This window comes from Pteropus medius, unplaced genomic scaffold (genome assembly GCF_902729225.1).
Source record: "Pteropus medius unplaced genomic scaffold, Ma_sr-lr_union100, whole genome shotgun sequence".
Classification (NCBI taxonomy): Eukaryota; Metazoa; Chordata; class Mammalia; order Chiroptera; family Pteropodidae; genus Pteropus; species Pteropus medius.
Window position 1 is genome coordinate 42,976,222 of NW_024349800.1, and position 21,124 is coordinate 42,997,345.

The 21,124-nt window shown below is 44.2% G+C and overlaps 1 protein-coding gene across 1 annotated transcript in view; it reads right to left on the reverse strand.

The window, feature by feature from the left end:
* Nucleotides 1-21,124, reverse strand: part of VIT (vitrin) — an 89,844-nt gene that overhangs the window by 5,130 nt on the left and 63,590 nt on the right. The window contains exons 10-14 of the mRNA XM_039887418.1: nucleotides 21,063-21,107; nucleotides 19,427-19,489; nucleotides 15,603-15,750; nucleotides 3,485-3,588; nucleotides 568-794 (exon numbers count right to left, since the gene is read on the reverse strand). Coding sequence (XP_039743352.1) covers nucleotides 568-794; nucleotides 3,485-3,588; nucleotides 15,603-15,750; nucleotides 19,427-19,489; nucleotides 21,063-21,107 — 587 coding nt within the window. The remainder of the gene's footprint in view (nucleotides 1-567; nucleotides 795-3,484; nucleotides 3,589-15,602; nucleotides 15,751-19,426; nucleotides 19,490-21,062; nucleotides 21,108-21,124) is intronic.

Sequence of the window (21,124 nt, forward strand, 5' to 3'; positions counted from 1 at the left end):
GAGGGCTCCCCACCAGGCAGCCCAGCGTCGTCAGGGTGGAGAGAGGGTGGTGCTGGGTGTGGACAGGAAACCAGTGGCTGAGCGCAGGGCACTCGTGCAAATCACAGTAAGTGCGCAGGAGCGTGTTTGAAAACATGATCTCTCTGACCTGGTTCAACGTCCCCTTGTCCTTGTTTATCAATTGGTTAATTTGCAGGGTGCACACGTGCACATGCATGTGTGAGCAAGTGTATGTGTGCCCATATGCATGCTCGTGTGAAGGCTCACTGGGCAGCCTGGTTGAGGCCCCTCGCACTGTGAGAGGAGCTTGGAAGAGCCTCTATGTGAGACCCTGGCGACTCTGCTCCTTCCAAGGTGCTGGCCTCAGTTCACCAGGTACCTGTGGGGTTTTGCTTTTAGAGTGTCATTCCAGGTTCCAGATGTACTAGTCCCGCACGGGAGGCTGTCTTGCCTAGAAGTGAGCTTAACACCCATTTGAAGGAACGAGAAACATGGCCTGGGAGGCTGTTGCAACACTGCAAAGTGCAGGGGATCCTTGTGTTGGTGGGTCTCTGGGCAGTTTCATACCTTGTTTGCAAAGTTGGGCTCCATCACATACTGCTTCTCATTTTCAACGGCACCTTCAATGGTGATGAAGAAAATGTTGATTCCTGACTCTCTTGCAACCCTTGAAGCCTCCTCCACCTTGTCTGTGGGCCAGCCGTCCACCATCACCACGGCCACATTGGGAGCGCTGCCTCTGTTTCCATTGGTTTTGGAAAAGAAGTTCTTGGTCACGAAGGAGATGGCCCGGCCTGAAAGAAAAAGAAAACTCATGCTTAGAGTGATTATGCTGATTACAATTATAGGACTAGATCACAGCAGCAAGAAATGGTTCAGGAAAACGCTCTCAGTCTCTCCCTTGCTAGTTTCTTTGCTTACCACATCAGTTGTTTTTAGGTGTACAGTTCAGTGGTTTTGAGTACCTTCACGGTGTTGTGCAGCCGCCACCACTATCCATTTCCTTCTCCAGTATCACTTTAAGCCTCAAACATCTAATTTTCTCACATTAAAAAAAAAAAAAAAAAAAAAAAAGCTTTAGGGACCAGCAAGCCGGTGAGAATGACTGTCATGGAAACAAAAGGGGTCCCTTTTCTGCTTGGGTGCTGGAACCGCACTCAGCCCCTAAGCTGGCCCCACTTTGTCTCTGAGAGCGTGGGGCGGGAGGAGTTGACCTGGAGTGATAGGAGCCTCTGCTTGGCCCCTGCAGCTTGGGGTGAGCCCGGTGCTCCAGGAGCTGCTGGGTGTGGAGGGCAGGATCCAGGGTTCAGTGGTACCTTTTGTTCAGTTCTATGCTAGGGCACAGATTTGGCTGGCCAGGGAGGCGCTGTTCCCACTAAGAACTGAGAGACTGTGTTTTAGCCCTGGCCATGCCACCTACTGGCTGTGTGGCCTAGGTATTTCACTCCACGTCTCTGTGCCTAGATTTCCATGACAACAATCTTTCTCTGCTGAGAGTACTGCTGTGAGGTATAATGAAGCCTCCAACATTCCTTTCCCAAGCACACATTTTGTACTGCCTGGGGTCTCGGGGAATTTTCTGAGTCAGCAGCGGTCAGCGGTGGTGACCAACTGTCCCAGTTTGCCAGGACTTCCCCAGTTTTAGCATTGAAAGACTCATATGCTCCAGGGCAAACTGGGATGACTGGTCACCCTAGAGTCAGCATAGCTGCCTACAGTAAGACAGGGACCCTAATCTGGCTTCTGTGGACCTCTGGGGCACTGGGGATGTGTATTCATAAGTCTCCTGAAGTTGTACAATGTTTTGTGTGTATAAGTATCTATTTGGGTAGAAGGGTAATAGCCTGCAGGAGATTCTCAGAGGAGTTCTCGATCTAAATAAAAATTAAGAACTACCTTCTTAAGACTAGGGTTAATGTCATTACACTTAATGCTTTTCTGGTTTGGGCCAGCATCCTGGCTCCACTGGCTAGTATAATCTTACCCGTCAAATGAAAGAATCAAAAGGTTACATATGCAGTTGCTGGAGAAATGTCTTGGAGAACCCATGTGACCTGGCTGTGTAGAACACAGTTGCTAAAGGAAAACTTTGGCTGCTGAGAACTGCTTTTATAGCCAAGGGATAATTTCCCCCAAGGCCCAAGGCACCCAGTAGTCTCCCCTGGTTTAATATGAGATGCCTGTATTTGAGCACAGGGAACCATAAGATCACCTTGACTTCACCCAATCCTAAATTTGGAGGTCATGGTCAATTAGTGCTCAAAACACATTCCATCCACCATCCAGCATGTCTTGAAAGCAGAGGCTGGAATCTGAAAACTACATTGTTGAGACTCCCTCGCAGTCACAGTTCTGGATTTCTTTTAGTTTCATGAATCGATGCAGGTTCATGAGATTTAGAAGATGAAAGTGAGGCAGGGACTGTACTTTTGATTCTGCTGACAGATATCTGTAGAGTATTTGACTCCTCTGGGGCAGTGTAAGCACAGGCACCTCTGTTTGGTCACTAGCTTTGTTGGTGCCGAGGTGGTGAGATGCAGAGCATTTGTTTTGTGGGTGTGAATGGTGCAGGCAAGGCATAGTTTTGGAGCTGGCAACTGTATCAGAAGCTTCCTGATCATGGTGGCTCCCTGGCTGAAGCAGATTCCTGAAGAGACTATGGTGGCAGAGTTAAGAAAGTGATTTCCTGATCTCAAAAGAGGCAGGTCTTTGGAGGTCCTGGGTCTGCAGGAAGCCTTTAGAAGCCACCTTTGAAAACAGCCTAGAATCTTCCTGCATGTGCTCCATGCCAAGTGCCTGTGGCTCACTTCTCCATTTCCTTGGACTTCGATGGTAGAGACAGGTTCCCTGGGAAGTGGACAATCAGCCCTTCCTGGGTCTCCAAAGCCAGACTACGATTTATAAATTTATACATGGGCATAGCTCATTGGCAGCCTTTGAGCTTGGTTAGCGTGAAACTGTTTCTTAATGCCCAGTTACCTCTGAGTGAAATGATAAAATGAAGTTTCTGGAACTGCCAGCTGAAGACTAGACCTTGGATTTCTGGCGTCCCAGTTCCCCCAAGGCTCAGACCTCACAGGAGACTCAGTTCAAAGACAAGAACATGTACTTCTTGGTATGGTCATCACCATAACAGGAGCTGATTAGAGCAAGATTACCGAGAGGCACTGTGGGACTTTCCAAATGGAACTGGTTAGGAAGCTTAATGTTAAATAGTTGATGATTGTAGACCAACCAGGAAACAGTCACGATGGTGGTCCTGCTTATCCCCAAGGAATCAGGCATGTTGGAACTCTCCAGCATATGTGTGATGATGATTCTTGCCTCCTGAATCTATGACAATAGTTTAGAAAAGATACAGATATAGCGTGAGTCATTTCTGGATGGATTATTATTTCCTCCTCCTATATGGAATATTAGAAGACCATCATGTAGAAAGAGAACCATGGTAGCAAGACAGAATGCTTCGAATCTGATCACATACCTACATTAGACAGCCCTCCTCTCTGGGTGATTTTTTCTACGGCTGCCTTCAGATCTTGGGAATTCATGTGAGTCTTGAGGTTAAATTGGGTAGCAGGGTTGTCACTGAAGAGTCAGAACGAGAAATAAAAATTCGGTGGAAAGTTATTACTTTTGGAGGAAAGCAGAAATCATACTTGATTCTTTTACATACACATAGAATGGAAGCTGCTTAAGCTTTGGTTTATAAAATGCCCCAGTGTAGACAGAAGTCCTGATGAGATGGAAGGACTGGGCTCATCCACAGTGTATGTAGAGGAGAGTGGGGGTGGGTTCTGCATCAGAAGGTGTGGGTCCTAGTTTTGATTGTGCCATTTTCTAGCTGTGTGACCTTGAGAAGTCATTTAACTTCTCTGGGCTTCAGTTTCCTTATCTAGGAATATTCATGTTGATAAAGAGCAGGACTGTTGTTAAGTGGGATTTTGCAAGTGTAAGGAGGTCCCAGGCTGACCCCAGACCTTTCTTTCCAGGAAGAAAATCTCCACTGTTAGCCACTCCCTGGGTTACCCCTCTCACTGGAACTGCATCTTAACACTCATGTCAAATAAAAGACATCCCTTCACCTTTTTCATTTTGTGGCTCCTGTGACTGTGTGAGAATATTCAAATCTCACTCAAAAGGTCAACATCTATTTTATTGAAGTCTAAAAAAAGATAGTGAGAGAGGAGGTGGAGTGAATTAAGCGGAGAAACAGAATGAGACTCCTTCTCTAGAGAGGAGTCTTTTTGGGGAAATTGTTCGAACAAGCTTGGGAGCAGCTGAGCAGAGGGTGTGGAAAAACTTTTATGAGCAGGTGGAAGGCGTGCAGGGTGGGATGAGGGTGCTGTCAGGTGGCTGTGTGCGCCCACACCCAGGATGAAGTGTGGATGTGCAGTAAAATCCCACCTCACGAAGCACTGACACTCAGCCATTGGCTGGGCTTCATGGGAGTGTAACCTCACAGGTCACCCAGGGCCCCCATACTCCAGAGGAGCCTGCACTTCGTTCAGTGCTCTGATGCTGCCATCTTGAAATTCTTAAAAGTTTTTGAAGAAGGGTCCCAGTAAATTATGTGGCTGGTCCTGGCCACAGGTTACTATGTCCCTAAGGAGAGGTAGAAGATTTTTAAAAACAGCCTTTCCACAAACACCAGGAGCGGATCCAGGAAGAAGCAGCTTTAGGCAGTCTCAAGGGGATTTCTGAGGGGGCCTACAGTGGAGTCCTAGTGAGTCCTTCGTAGGACCTGGCAGTGCAGTCACCTAGGAGCTGGTCCCCGCTTCCTCCCTCCCCTTACTCTGTCCCTGTTTTCTGATCTTCTTAGCTATCTTAAGGTTATCTATATCAGAGGAGAACTCGTAAAGAGGCTGGAAAGATGCCCCTCTATCTTTCACTGTATCAGTGAATATGAGAGGCACGGGCTGCTTCTTAGACAAAACCAAAGCAGCTACCTTCAGGGAAGCCAAAGAAAAGTTTAAAATAAGCTCAACCAAGGTGAATGTTGGGGTAAAACCCAACCAGGTGAAATGCCAACAGATGAAAACCGAGTTCTAGTTTAGGATTAAACAAAAACAAACAACAACAAAGCAAACCATAGAATGGAGAAATGCAGGTGTTTAGCTTAAGTACAAGTACAAGGGCTTTCAGATTCATATTCTTACAGACTAATTTTAGTAAACGCTTCACTTGCTTCCTAGCTATACGGGCTCAAAACCTGGATTCCATCTTTACTGACTTAGAACCCATCAGTGCCTGCCAGTCAAGTCCCACAAATTCCTTTATATACGATCACTTGCTTTTATTCCCTCCACTGTATTTCTATGGTGACTCCCTGAGTTCAGGCCCCCTTACTTCTTGCTGGTTCTCGGCAATACCGTTTGTATGTGTATCTGCTAGAGAATACATCCTCGTGTTCAGCTCTGACTGGAGAATCCCTTTGCTCAAAACTTATCAGAGGCTGCTGTTGTTAAACTTCATATTTCAGCTTTCAAAGCCCATTTATAATTTAATTCCAACCTATCATGTTCATTCTTCCTCTCTCTCTCTCTCTCACGTGCGCACACGCTATATTCTACTGAGAATGAGCTGCTCACTATTTCCTGATTTTCTAGCTTTGCCCTTTTGCTCATTAATTCCCTCATCTGGGAAACCCAAATTGTGTCCACCGTCCAAGCTCCAGCTACCTGTCTCCCTGACTCCCAGCTGACCGCTTCTAAGCCTGACTCAGCTTTCTCTAACCCACAACACCTCGCACAGTATGTGGCACCTGCAGGTACTCAGTTAATAGTATTAAAGAAACAAAGATGTCTTCTTTCTTTTCCTGTCCATCTCTACTTCTAAAAGCTGGTATTCCCCAGAGTGCCATCTCCATCATACATCCTAACTTAATTTATGTGTTTCTGTGGGAGATATCAACTTCACTGACCACTCACATGCCAGCAGCTGCTTCATGCACACTGCTTGGTCCTCTACTGAACCCTAGATATATGTACAATGACTTCCATACATCTCCATCTAGAAGGCACCCTGTGATACATGGGGGTAGTCCACAGCTACCTCAGGTTTGATATTTCAACACTGAAGTCATTTATCTTCTAAACCTGCTCCACCCAACCACCCATGTTCCCTTCCGTAGTCCCTCTTCTGACTCATGTAGTCATCCCAGCTGTATGCATTCTTGACACACTCTGACACCTTCATCAAATGCCATGTCCTGTCAGACCCACCTCTTAAATATCTCTTGTATCTCTCCCATCCTTTCTGTCCTTGAGTTCGGACTTGCATCTCTTTCCCATACTGCATAAACAATGGCGTCTCTATTGTTTGTAGTGTCTCTATAAAGTCACTGTGAACATCAAATCAGCAAATACTGAGCCATTGCTCTTAGAGGAAATATGGGGTTAGGCTCCCGTGGGCCTTCGGTCACAGCATTTGCACCAATAGGTCAATACATAAACTCGATTCATGTATGTTTCTGTTTGAAGACACCTAATTTAATATATGTTTCTTACAAACAATTAATTATATGCAACATTTCTGTATCATAAAACCCGATCTGAGAAAGGCTTAACATTTTCCTGACCCTGGGTAATGTTACCATAAATTTCTTTGCCTTCAGCCTCACGATGCTATCCACTATGCTTTTTTAAAAAAAATTAGTTGTCATTTCATGAATTCATAAGTTCAGCCACTTTTCCATAACTTCAACATGTACTATAGATGTTACTTTAGTATTTTCCAGAGCAGACTCACATATAGATCAATAAATTTCCTGTCTTTTTCTGAATGTAGCGAATCATTGATTGATTAACACTGAAGTCATGGCCAACAGCACTATAACTCATGCTTAGGGGAAACTTATCTAACACTTGTATTTTCTCAATAAGCACATCGCAAGCTTCTTGCGCTGAGAACACTAGACTGCATTTCAGTGCTACACCTGGGGACCATTTTATTTGTTTAGTTTTAAAAATTGAGGTATAATTGACATTTGGCATTGTATTAGTTTTAGGTGTACAACATAATAATTTGATACATGTGTATGTTGTGAAATGATTATCGGAATAAGTTTAATTAACATCTATCGCCACACATACTTACCATTTGTGTGTGTGATAACTGTCTTAGTAACTTTCAAATCTATGATACAGTATTGATAACCGTAGTCATTATGCTGTCCATTACATCCCCAGAACTTATTTATTTTATAAGTGGAAGTTTCAACCTTTTGACCACATTCACCCATTTGACTGGGGATCATTTTCAATAGCAAAAAAAACATGGAAAGTGTGGCACAAAGCAGACTGTGAAAAGGACACGTGTTTATGGTACGAGAGCTGCCACAGGAAAGTAGAGCACCTCCTTGTTCGATCTCAGCTGGGAATGTGTGTGTGTTAAGTGACTCAAATGTCCCTCTCTGCATGTCTACGAATGACTGCAAAAGTGCTGTGTGCAATTGATTTTGGAGTTACAAATAAATTTTGGTGAATAGGTGGATTTGCAATATGGAATCTGCAGATTATGAAGATCAACTGTAACTTAATTGAGAACAGGTACTATGTCCTAGTATTTCCTATCCCTAGTTCTTAGCATGCAGGAGATAATAGATAACTGTAGAATAAATAAAGCAAGCAAGCTCAAATGTCCTCTCCTGCCTTGGATCATCCTGGGTGAAGTTGAATACTCTGCCTCTGAGCTCCATACTGGTCACACTCTCCCTCTGTTACATCGTAGAGGTGGATGAATCCATCTCCAGAGGCAGACAGATGAACTATTCATATACCCAATGAGTAGATGCTTTTAATTTTATTTCATGTTATTTCTTTAAAAAATATTGCCTCCCATACTAGATGGCGAAGTCCTGAAGAACAGAATCTCTAGTACATTTATTTATTTTTAATGAATCGACAGGTTAGATTGGACGACCTCTAAAGATCAGTCCAATTGCTAAATTTATGATTAGGGGCAAAACTGCGGAGCTCAACCATCCACCAAGGGACTTATAGGAAAATGTAATCTAGGAAAATGTAATCAAACTTCTCAGATGAATTTAACATCATTATCCCCTGCAATGGCATAGTGCTTAGTACATGGGAAACACGTGATAAATCCTTGTTAAATTGTAATGCAGTTAAATCATAGGAATGAATGATAAGTCTTTCACCTGCAGACTGTGGTGGCTCTCGGTACACGGTGTGTATGTCCTTTTTCAGATATATGGGCTGGTAGCCTGACACCTTAGCCTGCTTACTTTTCAGAGATAGAGACTATTTAAAAAGTTCAAAGAGGCATGCCACTATATTTTTATGCCACTACCTTTTAATTTGTAATTTTATTAACAAGATCTCATTAAAGAAAAACATTTTTTTTCCTCAGCCATATCAAAGCTTTTCTCTGAAAATAAGAGAAGAAAATAAACAGATGCTTATAGCTCAAGGAGAAAATATAAAATTGTTTTATGTTTGGAAGAAGAGTTAGGATTAATGAAGAGACATTATGGAAAGCCAAAATTTGGCTGTGCATATAAAAGGATTATTTGTGCAATAGGAATGATTGCCCTGCAAGTGTTCAAGAAGAAAGAACACCTGGGGGAGATAGGCACAGGTGATTCCTAGGAAGCCTTGGGGCTTGAGGGTAGGGAACTGGGGCTGATCATCAGTGTTGCCCAGGCCCCCTGATGATCAGACTCACCTGCGAGGCATTTATTAAACTATATAAGTTAGCAGGCTTCCTTCTGGAAGAAACTCAATTTAGTAGGTCTGGGTTGGGGTCTGGGAATTTCTTCTTAAACAAGGTATCCAGATAAATGTTTTTCTCAGAAACATTTGGGAAGCCCTGGATTTCAGAGAATCTCTAAAGCTCTTTTAATTCTAAGATTCCCATTCAGCTGAGGTCCCAGAGTCTACTGGTTTATCCCTTAACACTTCGGTCACATGCAATGGGCTTCTCAAATGAATTTTTTGTTCCAGTAGAGACATATTAACTTATCATATTCCCTGTGGCAAGAACCTTTCAAAACTGTTTCCTCCAAGAAGATGTCACTTTAAGATTATAATAAAATAAACTAATTATATTTAATTTAGCCTTTTAATTTTTTTAATGGCTAAAATGAGACTTAGTGATGGAGATGAACCATGCCTGTGAAATCAGGAGGCTGTTCTAGGGTGAATCTGGTTGCCCAAAGCCATGCCTTGCCTGTGGCGGCAGGTTGGGTGGCAGACTTGTCCCTTAAAGGCAACACCTGGCTTAGAAAGAAATGATTCTGCCCTCATTCCCTCAGTGGGCTGAGTAGCTATGGCCAACTCAGTGGCCTCTTTTGAAAAGACACTGGCCTTTCTCACATTTCCTAGGATCAGAGATAGAGCACGGGTACTTATAATCAAATTTTGTTTTCAGATGAGTGTTTTTTTATTTTTTATTTTTTGTACTTAGTAACAACAATCTTACCCTTCCACCAGAAACTAGAAAATTAACCTAGACAAGCCTCTTCCTGCTGGAGGAAATGTGGATGCAATCAGCTGTCCTAGGAGCAACCAACTCAGGCTCACTTGTCTGTAACCATGTCGGGGGCTTGTCAAGTGCTGGGACATGGGATGTCTTGGCAACAGAGCTTTTCAAACTCAGACATGCACCCAATCACCTGGAGATTTTGTTAAAATGTAGATTCTGATTCTGTAGCTCCAAGCGAATGCTGAGAGCCTTCGTGTGGCAATGTCTTAGCGGATGCTGTAAGAATCAAGAAAATCGGAAGTGGAGCTGCCAGTGACAAGAGGAGGAGAGGAGAATAAATCTAGAGCTGGGAAGAGAAAGGCTGAGAAAAGCGGCCCTCTAGGCCGGCAACCTGGGAGAGAAGGGAGGGGCCAGGGCCCCGGGATTCACAAGAGGATGCCACAGGCCTAAGGGAATATTTGTGCCTTCACTGCGGCTTATACAGTAGTGTCACCAGGGGAGCTCTAAAAATTAACGATGCCTGGGTTCCACACTCAGAAATTCTGATTTAATCGATCTGAGGTTTGGTCTGGGCACTGGGATTTTTCAGAAGCTCCCCAAGTGGTTCTAATGTGCATTGGGGTGGCCATCTGCTTTTCTGTGGGGATCTAGAGCTCTAGGGAGAATGGTGGGGGGTCGGGGGGAGGCTGGGATAAGCCCTATGAATGTGTGATGAGAGTTCAAGGGGAACCTGAGTGAAGTGGTAGAAGTCAAGTGCAGCCCTTGTTTTAGTTGTACCTCCGGGAGACCTGCATGGCGGGGAATAAGATTTTTGTGCAAATCGTATTCATTCACAGCTCACTCAGCCTAGAGACTGTGTGTCCCTGTGGAGTGTGGCTCAAGGGTTCACTGGCTTGTCTCAGAGAAGAGAGAAGTGACACGGTGGGTTCTTTGCAAGTGCCATTAGGCCCCAGAGAGCCCTTCCAGGCAGAAGATGGGCGGCTGTTCAGGGATCCTGTTAGTTCTTGTAAAGGCCGGGTAGACTGCGGGGGCGAAACGAGCGCTGGCAGGAGTCGGAGAGACCTGTGTTCCCCAGGGTCACTGCCACCCTGTACCCGGGAAGCTGAGCTGTCCCTTCCCCTCTCGGGAAGTTGGGGATTCTCAACCTTAGCTCCAGATTGGAATTACAGATTAAAATACTGCCTTCTGGGTATTTGCCAGATTCTGGTTTAATAGGTCTGGGGTGAGACCCAGGTTATCAGCATTTTTCAAAGTTCCCCAGGAAATACCAATGTGAAGTCAGGGCCCAGGCAGTACCTCCCTGCTCTGAGCTCCTGTAGTGCCAAGATTTACATCTCCTGGGGCTCCTCCCACTTCTTCCTCTGCTGAAGGCTCAAGAGAGTGTGACTGAATGGCCTTGCCAGTTGTGTATAGTTTCCTATTTCTGCTATAATCAGTGACCACACATTTAGTGGCTTAAGCAATACACACTTACTGGCTTACAGGTCTGGAGGTCAGAAGTCCAACTCAGGTCTCCCTGGGCTAAACTAAGATGTCTTCAGGGCCGTATTCCTTTGGGAGGGCTCTGGGGAGAATCCATTTCCTTGCCCTTCTCAGCTCCTGGAAGCCGCCCACATCTTGCCGATGGCCCCCTTCCTCCATCTTCAAAGCCAGCCATTGCATTTCTCTGATCATTCTTCCATAGTCATGTCACCTTTTAATTGACAGTAGCTGGGAAAGGTTCTCTGCTTCTAAGGAGTCAAGTGATCAGATTGAGACTCCCAGATAATCCAGGATAATCTCCCCATTAAAGTCCTTAACTGTAATCACACTACAAAGTCCCTTTTGCCTGGTGAGGCAGCATAGTCACAGGTTCCAGGAATTTGGCTGTGGACAGGTTGGGGGTGCTGTTATTCCACCTACCGCATCAGACCTGACACCTCAATTCTTCCCTCCACTGGTTGTCCCACACTTGGTGGTTTAGCTAATCCATGGTGGCCTCTGGGCTTCTTTCCTGCTTTTGGGGCAAGGGCAGGAAGGGAAGCTTCGCTGAGTGCATGACTGAGGGTCTTCAGTCTGGGGCTGAGAATTAAGAGAAAGGAGATATGGCCCAACTCAGAGCCACTCCCTAAAATACAGGGCAACTGCCACAGAACCACGAGCAAGTAAAAGTCTATTACATTTTTAAATGAAGAGACACCAGCATTTTGCTTTTTTCTAAAACTGTTTTCCAATGTTGACATCCTCAGGTTGATCATAAAGTTCAGAAGAACATGTGCAATTCTGTTACATTTATACTGAAACTGGTCTAAAACGAAGTCGGATCTAGGGGGCGTTCAGCTCCCGTGGATGCAGGCTGCAGCTAAAACACAAGCTGCTTGGCCTCGTTCATTCTCTTTGCCAGAGTTCTACTAAGAGTTACTGGCTCTGGCTCTTCTTCGTTTAGCCTTTTAGTAGGTGTTAAGTGCAATCACGAGTCTGTTGGCCGTATCATTATAAAGTAGAATGTGTGTGCAAGGCAAGGGCTTGATCCTTGGCCTTTTGTTCAAGCACAGTGTCTCAGGCTTCAGTTTGGCGAAGAGCTTCAATCATCAGAAGATTTCTAGGCAGATGAGCAAAATCTTTCCTTTGAAGTGAATTTTGTTTGACATTTTAGGGATTAACCCAAGATGTCATATCTGCCCTTTCCCCAGTGGTCATGCATTTAGCTATGTGTTCTTGGGAAAGTCACTCAACCTTTCTGAGTCTGTTCCAGATGCCACCTCTCTTTCTTACTGGAGGTATGTGATGATTTTGGAAGGAATGCTTGTAGTTGCTGAAAGGTGAGCGCAGTTGTGGGTTCCGAGGTTCTGCATGCGTCAGGGTGGGGGTGAGGAGGTGGGAGAGGGAGCATGCCAGTATCACCATGGTCGAGGTTCTCCCTGTGGTCCTAGACCAGAAGTAGAACTCAGCCAGTGCAAGGTGAAGTTATGGAGGTGCAGAAACCAAGAGGCTGGCAGAGAATGATGCTGGTCTACTGAGAGGAGAATCGAGTAGACCAGCAGAGAGACATAGGAAAGAAGGAAGGAAGGAATGACTGATGTCTCGTCGGTCCTGTGACGTAAGCCTCCCTTCACTAGGCTACCAAGACTGGTTTTCTGTTTCTTGTACCCAAAAGATCTTTGCATAGGATACTTAGGAATCAGGATGTGGAATGAACATTGCATTTTGTAAATCAGACCATTTTTATACTTCCTGTATTTTTATTTCTTTTTGCCTTTTGTTTCCTGTTAATGGCTAGGACGAGTCTTTTCAATTCTAAATTTCAAAGTCTAAATTTAGACATAAAAGTCTAAATCCTGACTCAGCTCTCCGAAGGAAAACCAAGGGAAGGAATTTTCCAGGGGAGCCATGTAGACCCATGAGAAGCCTGAGGGAGGGGACATTCCGAAGTACAGAGTCCCCGCTCCTTGACCAGCTCCTGCCCTACCTCAGCCTCTCCTTCGAGTGCTTGTTCTCCATGGCGTGGTCATTTCTATTTGAGCCTCATTTCCTCGCTACCACATGATGAGGAGCAACCGGGAACTTTCTAGGGCTGCAGGGCTCTGTGATTCTCAGGGGTTCGTAGAGTGGACATTGGAATCGGTGAGGACCCCAAATGCCGTGAGAGGAGTCAGATTCCTAGCCAGCCCAGCACTAGCCCCTCCTGCTTTTCCTTTTCCAGAAACACAGGCCCAGTTCCGGCATCTACCTCTGTCTCCTTACCCTTTCCTGCCTCCCTATCTAGGCACCAAGACCATTTGGCAAAGAAAAGATTGGAGGGAACCACCCAGGTGAGGAAGCCAGGCAGCTGAAATCAAAAGCAATTTCAGCCGGGTACGTGGATTTCCCCTCCGGCTTCATCATATCCTTCTAACGTCTCGCTCCGATTCATTTCGTTCCTTGCATTGCACCGGTGGATGTGTAACCTCAGTGCATGTCATCATTGATCAGCCCACCTAATCGAAACCTGAGGTCAGAAGGGAGAGGTGGCTCGTCCAGTCTGTTAGCCCAATGTTCATTTACTGGATGTCTTCCGAGTTCAGAGCGGGTCACTGAACTGCAGGATGCCGGGGCTGGCAGAGTCCTGACAAATCATCCACTCCGCCCACCCCTACTTTACAGCCGGCAGCACTTACATGGAGAGGTTAAGTGACTTGCTTAAGGTCACACAGCAGAGCTAAGGCCAGATTTCAAGACAGCCTGCCACCAGTTCACTGTGCTTTCCAGTCCACCCTGTCGCTGAAGGAGGGTGAAAATGATTGATTCGTTTGAATGAGCAGTAAGTGAAAGAAAACAGACACCTTTCCCTTACATGCTCTAAATGAATAAGGACCCCAGGTGGAAAAAAGATGCATAGCAAAGGCATTTTTAGAAAGTGGAATTGGAAAGTATGGGGATAAACTCTTCCCTGCGAATGGTGGTCACGTTAGAAAAGCGTGGGGGAAGGTTTTTCTGGGGAGGAGTCTTTCTTGAATGGTTTCTCCTTCCCAGCTACATTTGTTCTTTCGTCCGCGTTCTCATCAGCACACGACACTATTCTGCTGCCATTTTTCTTTCCCTTGACATATTGATCACCTTATTTTCATATTACGCTATAAACTTTTGTATACGCAGCTTTAAAAGCAGCTATTTTTAATGCAAGATGGCACACCAAGTTTTGGACCCCCCCAATAAAATTGAGGGACATCTGGCACTAAAACTCTTACATTTCCTCCCTAGAGAAGCCCGCTATCCATTTGCTATCTTTAAAAAGTGACATAGGAATGAAAATAGGTTGACATTTTGAAAACAAGAAAACAATGACCAAAAACCTTTTTCTATTTCAAGGTAAAATCCTCAAGATAGATCATTTGACACTGAGAGTTGGCATTGGTAGCAATTGGTTATTTTCATATATTTGACTCTAACTATATACAAATGCCAGTTAGCTCATCTACTAATTTTTCTTGACAGGCATAGAAGATAGTATTAAATGTATTACTGGAATTTAATTCTAAAAATACAAATGTTACATGTTCTTATGAAAAGAGAGCATTTTTGTTTATTTCTTTTGACAGCTCAAAAATTAATATTCCAGTGTCTCTGATACAACAACCTGAGTTATAATACTGCTCTGAGAAATCCACAGGAAGTGTTTGAAGGGTCTGGGGACCCCCTGGATGTTGTCAGATATGCATGTTTTTAGTTTTCAGGAGGAACAAATAAGCTGTGATTGTTGCTTCTGAGCAGAGGCACTAAGGTCTATGCCAGTTTCCATTTCTAAGGTTTAGCTGAAGGTCTATGGGGGTGGGGGAGGTGGGGGTGTCATGTTGTGTCCAACTGTCCTTTGTGGAAAGTGAGGTAATTATCCTGCCCTTAATGGTTCTTGGTCAAACGTTGTCTTATTATTTAAGATTTGTACTTGCTTTGTCTTTTCATTGTTTGCTTATTATCTGTCAATATCTGTATATCTGTTTTAGGGTGAAATCTATTCATATTTGAAATAAGGTTGACTTATTAGCCCAAATAAGAGAAAAGGTTGAGATTGGTTGCTGATATGCACCCTCAATTTCTACCCCAACTAAAATAACAAAATGAATTGGGGACAGTCACCTGGGTGCTCAGCCGAGTGATGGAGACTAGCCCCCTTCCCACTCTGTCTCCCCATTGCCTGGTGAGCTTTTCCAGTTCCAGTGCAAAGGCCTAAGGTATCTGTTGAAAGAGAACGTTTAACCTAAAGCATCATGTTGTCTAGGCATCCTACCTTTAGGTAGATAGGTGAGAGACAGGGTACAGCCACTCAGACAAATGCTCTAATAGTCAGGGTTGAAAGGGATCTACCTTGATCTACAGTTGAGGAAACTGATAATGAGAGAGGTGAAGGCCTAGCTCAAGGTCACACAGCTGAGCTAAGACTTGAACCCAGAATCCTAATTCCTAAATGAATATGTTCTCTACTAATCACAAGTGCAAATGCCATTTACTTACAGGTGTTTATTAACCTGTTCTCTTTTTGTCTCAGATTTCTTAAATGGCATCTGGACTGCTTCGGTTTCTTTCATTTTCATTTATATTAGGGAAGAGAATGAATTTGTGCCCTAGGATGTGTTGGTATTATTTGTGGCACAAAATTAAGTATATGGTATCACCTGGTTTCTGATCAGAATGGCACTTACCTATACTGAACAACACCCATCAGTGGACCAGCAGGGCCAATGTCGAGAGCTTGCGCAATGTCAGCCAGGAACTGCTTCTGGATTCGGAATCGGCGTTTGCCAATGCTTGCGCTCCCATCCATTAAAAACGACAAGTCGACTTTGCAGTCTGAGGAATGGAAAGGGGCTGTTATTCTGGTTACTTCTCATTGAATTCACCTGTGCATCTTCTCCCCTCTTTCTCTACCAGAGCCCCCTGAGATTCGAATGGAAAGAAAGTGAAAAGAAGTAGTAAGATGCAGGGAGTATTCATTTATTTACATCCATAACAGATTTTTGCTGGGCATCAAAGTCCTAGACACTTGGGTTAGTACTTATCACCATAACTGTTTCAGCATTCTCTGCATCAGCCAGAGTTATAGATTTCTAAAGCAGTGATTTCCTGGTCAAGTTTGGGAAGGTCCTCTGAATGGTTTCCCAGGCTCAGACCACATAAAGGCAGACACTCTGATGTGGAAATTCACTAAAACTGAGTCTCAGGAGCTATGGTCTTCACTCTCATTCTAACTCGTTAGAATCATGTGCTGGGTCTTTATAGAGGTGTGAAAGAATCTTTAAGTCCAATGCTGAGGGGCAAGGTTTGTAGAATGAGAAATTGATACCAATCTTCTCTCCTTCACTTCTCTGGCTGAAGCAACTATAGAAATTATCCACATATATTTAGATATGTTTGTAGCTATCTTATATTCCCCCCTCCTTTCTTTTAGTTATGATAACGACTAGATCAATTCTGGTTAGTATCTCTGGTTATGATGGAGGTGGGGAGGATAGTGGGTCTGCAAGCTATTTTTAACTTTTCAAACACTAATAGGAATTGAAGGAAAACTACATAAACTAATAGAAGTGGTTGTCTTCTTTGCTCTCGTCTGAAATGATATCATTTCAGTAGGATAAAACCAATTCAATGCTGATCAGAAGTTCTTATTGGGAGGTATATAGCCCTTTGATTAATAAAAATTGAGGAATGAATTATTTAACAACTGTAATTTGGGAGACAAAATATTTCAAAACAGAGTTCTGTGGCGGGGTGGGGGAAAGTGAATAAAGTTAGGAATTTCTGGGCTTGTGCATTCAAGAGGTCATTTAGGCTGCCCTTTGTGGGCGGGGGATGCAGCTGCCCAGACAAGCCTGGATCTCTAAGTGCTGCATGACCACCCAAGCGCACTCTGCAGTTTCTGTTCCCTACATTGCATGTTGCCTTGCTTCCACGGGATGAAGTCTTCCCATTCTGCAGAAGGAGAACCACTGCAGGCAGTGAGGGTGTTTTTTAAAAATGAAAGCAAGAAATGGACATGAATTGACACAGTTTTAAGCAGGATTGTTGAGCAATATTTATTAAGGAGTGAAACTACAGAATTGGCAGATTAAGGAAAAAAGTTATATCTGAGAATATGCTTTACTATCTTGCAGTGGTTCATGGCAATCAAAACCAGAGAAGTGGCTATGACAGGGACCTCTCTGGGCTTGGCTAACTCCACTCCATCTGGAGTTAGTGCATTGGCTCATTAGCTGATCTTGCAGACTTTTACTTCCTGTCTGCCTGGGCAGTGACTCTTCCTGTTCAGCTGGTTTCTCCTGTCCTTCCTGCCCCCAAACTGCCTATGCCCAAGGATGATCCTTGAGATAAGGATTGGAGAAAGCAAATAAATCAAGAAGTGGAGTTGAAAGATGTCGCTAAAGGCTGGGATAAAGCAAAAGAGAAGCAGAACTGCTTATGTCTTGTCAGGAGGTTGTACCCCAAACGGCTAGTTCCTTTTTTCCTAGGGTCAGGCTTGCAATGTTAATTATTACCAGCAGGTGGCAGTGGTGTTCTTTAGGGCTTGCTGCCCACTGGCACCTAGGGTTTGCTGGAAATGTGACTCTCAGGCTCCACCCAGACGTACAGAATCATCTTACATCTTAGCAAGATCTCCAGGTGATTCATGTGCACATTAACGTTTGAGAAGCACTTCTGAAGAGGGGTTTTCCTTCCAGATGCCAGCAGAGTAGTTTAATATGCCTTTTTAAAAGAGCACTTTTGGGGGGAATAACTGTTAATTAGATTAAAGGCCAAAGGGGACTTTCTTTTAAAATGAATAGAGTGGAATACATGGATTTTGTAGCCTCTGTTTTGGTTCTTCTTGGACCATTGTTTTCTTCCTTATTTCTGACATCTTGAAATGTGTTCAGGATGGGCATGTTCATTTTATAGGTAGGTTTTAAGAAAGTGAGGTGGTTTTCTATTTGCTTCTCTTCACTCACTAGCCTAATGGCTGATATTGGGGTGGCCTCTGTTCTCCTTTTCCCCAGAACGTTTTAATGACAATGGTTCTGTCTCAGAGCATGTGCTCACTGAGACCATGCGGCTTTTTAATATTGGAATAACAACATGCTGATCTGAAGATGACAATGTCAACTGAAGAGGAGGATTAGGTTATGAAATGTTTAGAATGAGTGATTTATTATGGTCATAGAAGATAGAGGTTGGAGGATGAGGAAGAAAAGACAAGCTATATTGTCTTCAGGAATCAATCTACCAATTTTCTTAGTTGTTTTGGTTTTCTCCAGCAAGGTACAATTTTATAGATTAATGCTTCGTGTTGGTCAGTACATTAGGCCAGTGTTTCTTAACCCTGGTTAAGTATCAGTCATTTATGCAGTTTCAACAAATATAGATGCATGGGAATCACTCTGGGCTGTGCTTCTCAAGGGTTGATGTGCAAAGACTTAGCTTGATTCAGTATGTCCGAGGTGGAGCCTGAGATTCTGCATTCCTAATGGGCTCCCAAGTGACATCGATACTTCTGGTCCCCAGACAATACTTTGAGTAGCAAGATCTAGAGAGAGTGGTTCAAGTGGGTATGAGGCAGGAATTGGGCATCTTTAATCTTTAAAAATATCTTCAGGTGATTCTCATATGCAGCAGCGTTGAGGCTCACAGCCCATTGGTGGCTGACTTGTAGCAACTTTCTGAGGAAATTTGCAAATGCTCTCCTTGGCATGCACACCTTACTCTCCCTCCCTCCTGGTATTGCTCCTTTTCTCTGGTGCCTCTTTTCTGGTATCCTCAGGTGGCTTCTCCTCCAGCTCTATTTAGTGTTAAAATTTGTCAGGTTTAAGCCCTCTATTTCTTCTTACTCTATGCTGTCACATTTTCTGTCTTCATAGCCTTGATTTTGAACCATAGTTCATCACCTTCCAATTCTAAATGTCTGGCTGGGCTGTTCCTTCCTTCTGAATGTCAGATCTGGGTAGTCAACTCTCTGTTAAACTGAATGTCTTGCAGATGATGATAGACATAAGTGATCTCCCTGCCCCAACCTGTTCCGTTCTCAGCGGTCCTCATAGCAGTAGCATCTACCCCAGTTGCTCAAATCACCTTTAACTGCTCCCTCTCTTGCACCTCCACCTCCAACCCTCTAGATTTTTCTATCTTTATATCTTTTGAATCTGCCTCATTCTCTCCATTTCCACTTCCAACTCTGAGCTCTGTCTATCATCATCTCCACTGGACCAGTGTCCCTCCTGGTCAGCCAGGCTCTTCATCCACTCTTGTTTCCCCATTCCATCCTACCCTGTTGTCATAGTGATGATTTCAAAATCTGATCCTCTCCCCCTCATGCACACGGAGAGTTTAAATCCTTCAAACGCTTCCCTTTCCCCTTAGAACAAAATGACAGAGAGAGGAGATAAATAGATCCAGGGTGAAAAAGAGGCGGGTTTGGGTGGGAGTGAGTGGGTAGAGAAGGGAGAAAGCAGATCAGATGTCAAAGCCACTCTGGGTTTCTAGTTGTCAATTAACTTACTTGGATCTCCCTGGGATATTGGTTCCAAAGACTGTGTGCTTAATTCTTCTTTTGGAACAAATCCTGGAAAGAGCAGTAACACTTTTGGTGACTTACAAGAACAGGAAGCATCTGGCCTTACTCTGGGGATGGGGACATAATGGTTATTCACAACCAGCTCAGAGGGCTTGGCTTACTGCTAACTATGCTCAATTCCACACCACCCCCATCTTAAGAGATAAGAGTAAATTAATATTTACTGACAGTCTACTAAAGACACAGTACTCAGCTAGTGCTCAGGGGGCGCTGAAACCAGAAGACTTGAGTTCTGTCCCATAATGCCTTTTAACTTATTCTATTTGAGTCTCAGTTTCTTTATCTGAAAACTTGAAGCACTCTGCCAGAGCAATTTATCCCTCTGTAAAATTCTGAAAATCTCGAGGTCAGGGCATGTGCCTCACTCATCATATAAACTTACACTGTGCCCACTACATGTAGGTCCTCAGTTAACATTTGGTGATTGAGTCAGTGAACAAAGATTAGTGGGGCACAAGGAGGACAATCTAATGGGGTTGGATGTAGGCTAGAGGGGAAGGGAGAAGATACGAGTAACTCAAACAAATAAGAGGGTCTAAAACGCAACCCCTCTGAGATTAGAGGAAAAGATGCAGAGGAGTTTTGTACCTTAGGAGGCTGAGTGTGTGAGCTGAATTTCAGCCAAGGGGTTTTCTTTAGGAGCCATTTACATAAGAGGCAAGATCACAAATACATCATTTAAGGAATTAAAGACAATAAAGAAGAATCCTTTTGGCTTGTAAGCATGATGAGTTTTGCATGCAGAGGGAAACTTGCAGAACTGGAAGTAAGTCTCCCGTTTCCAGGATGCCCAGAAATGGCCTCCGACAGTCTCCCGCAGTGGAGGAAGGTGCTGGGGGCCCTGATCTATACTGAGCTTTCTCCTGGCTTGTTAGTTTTTCCAATTTGCAAAACCCATGATTTCGTCTCCTCATTAAAGGTCAGCTTGCTCAAACCACTTCCTCACATTATTTGAAAAATTCACTTTGGGTGTCTAATGGCATTTCTCAGCCAGGAGCCTCTCGGAAAACTGCCTAAGTCTCCATGTTGGAGGGAGGGGAAGAAACGCCAAGTCCAGAGGCCAGGTCTCGTCCTCTACTTCTGTCTCTCGCCTCCCAGTAAAATCTGCCCTGACACCAAGAGCCAAAAGGCCATGTTTACTATTGGAGTTTTATATACTTAGCACAGTAAACAGCAAACAGCACTTATTCAGGTGAAGGGAAACCTGAATCCCATTTGCAAAAGAGGGGGAAATAGAAGGAAATCAAAGCCTCTCTAGACGGAACGGGGTCTCGACCCATTGTGGGGGCAGAGAACTCACTCCCTCTGGCTCTGTGTCTTAACAATTTGCTTTTCCTTGTTGTTATCCAGTGTTGTCCCTTACCCCAAGCCTCCCTGTGGGAGTTCCCAGGTGCCCTGTGCATGGTTGTTAGACCCAATTGTGGGAGGCGAAAACCCTAAGAAAGTCTGCTCTCTATGAACTTGGCCTCTGCACCCCCATCTGGATTATTAAACTCCCCCTAGTTCTGTAATCCTGTGACTCGTGGGCTTGTCGGGTGAGGAGGTTAGGCTGTATAATTACCTGCGTCTAAAAGGACTGATCCCGGTTTCCACAAGTCTGTTTCCCCTGATTTTCAAAATTAA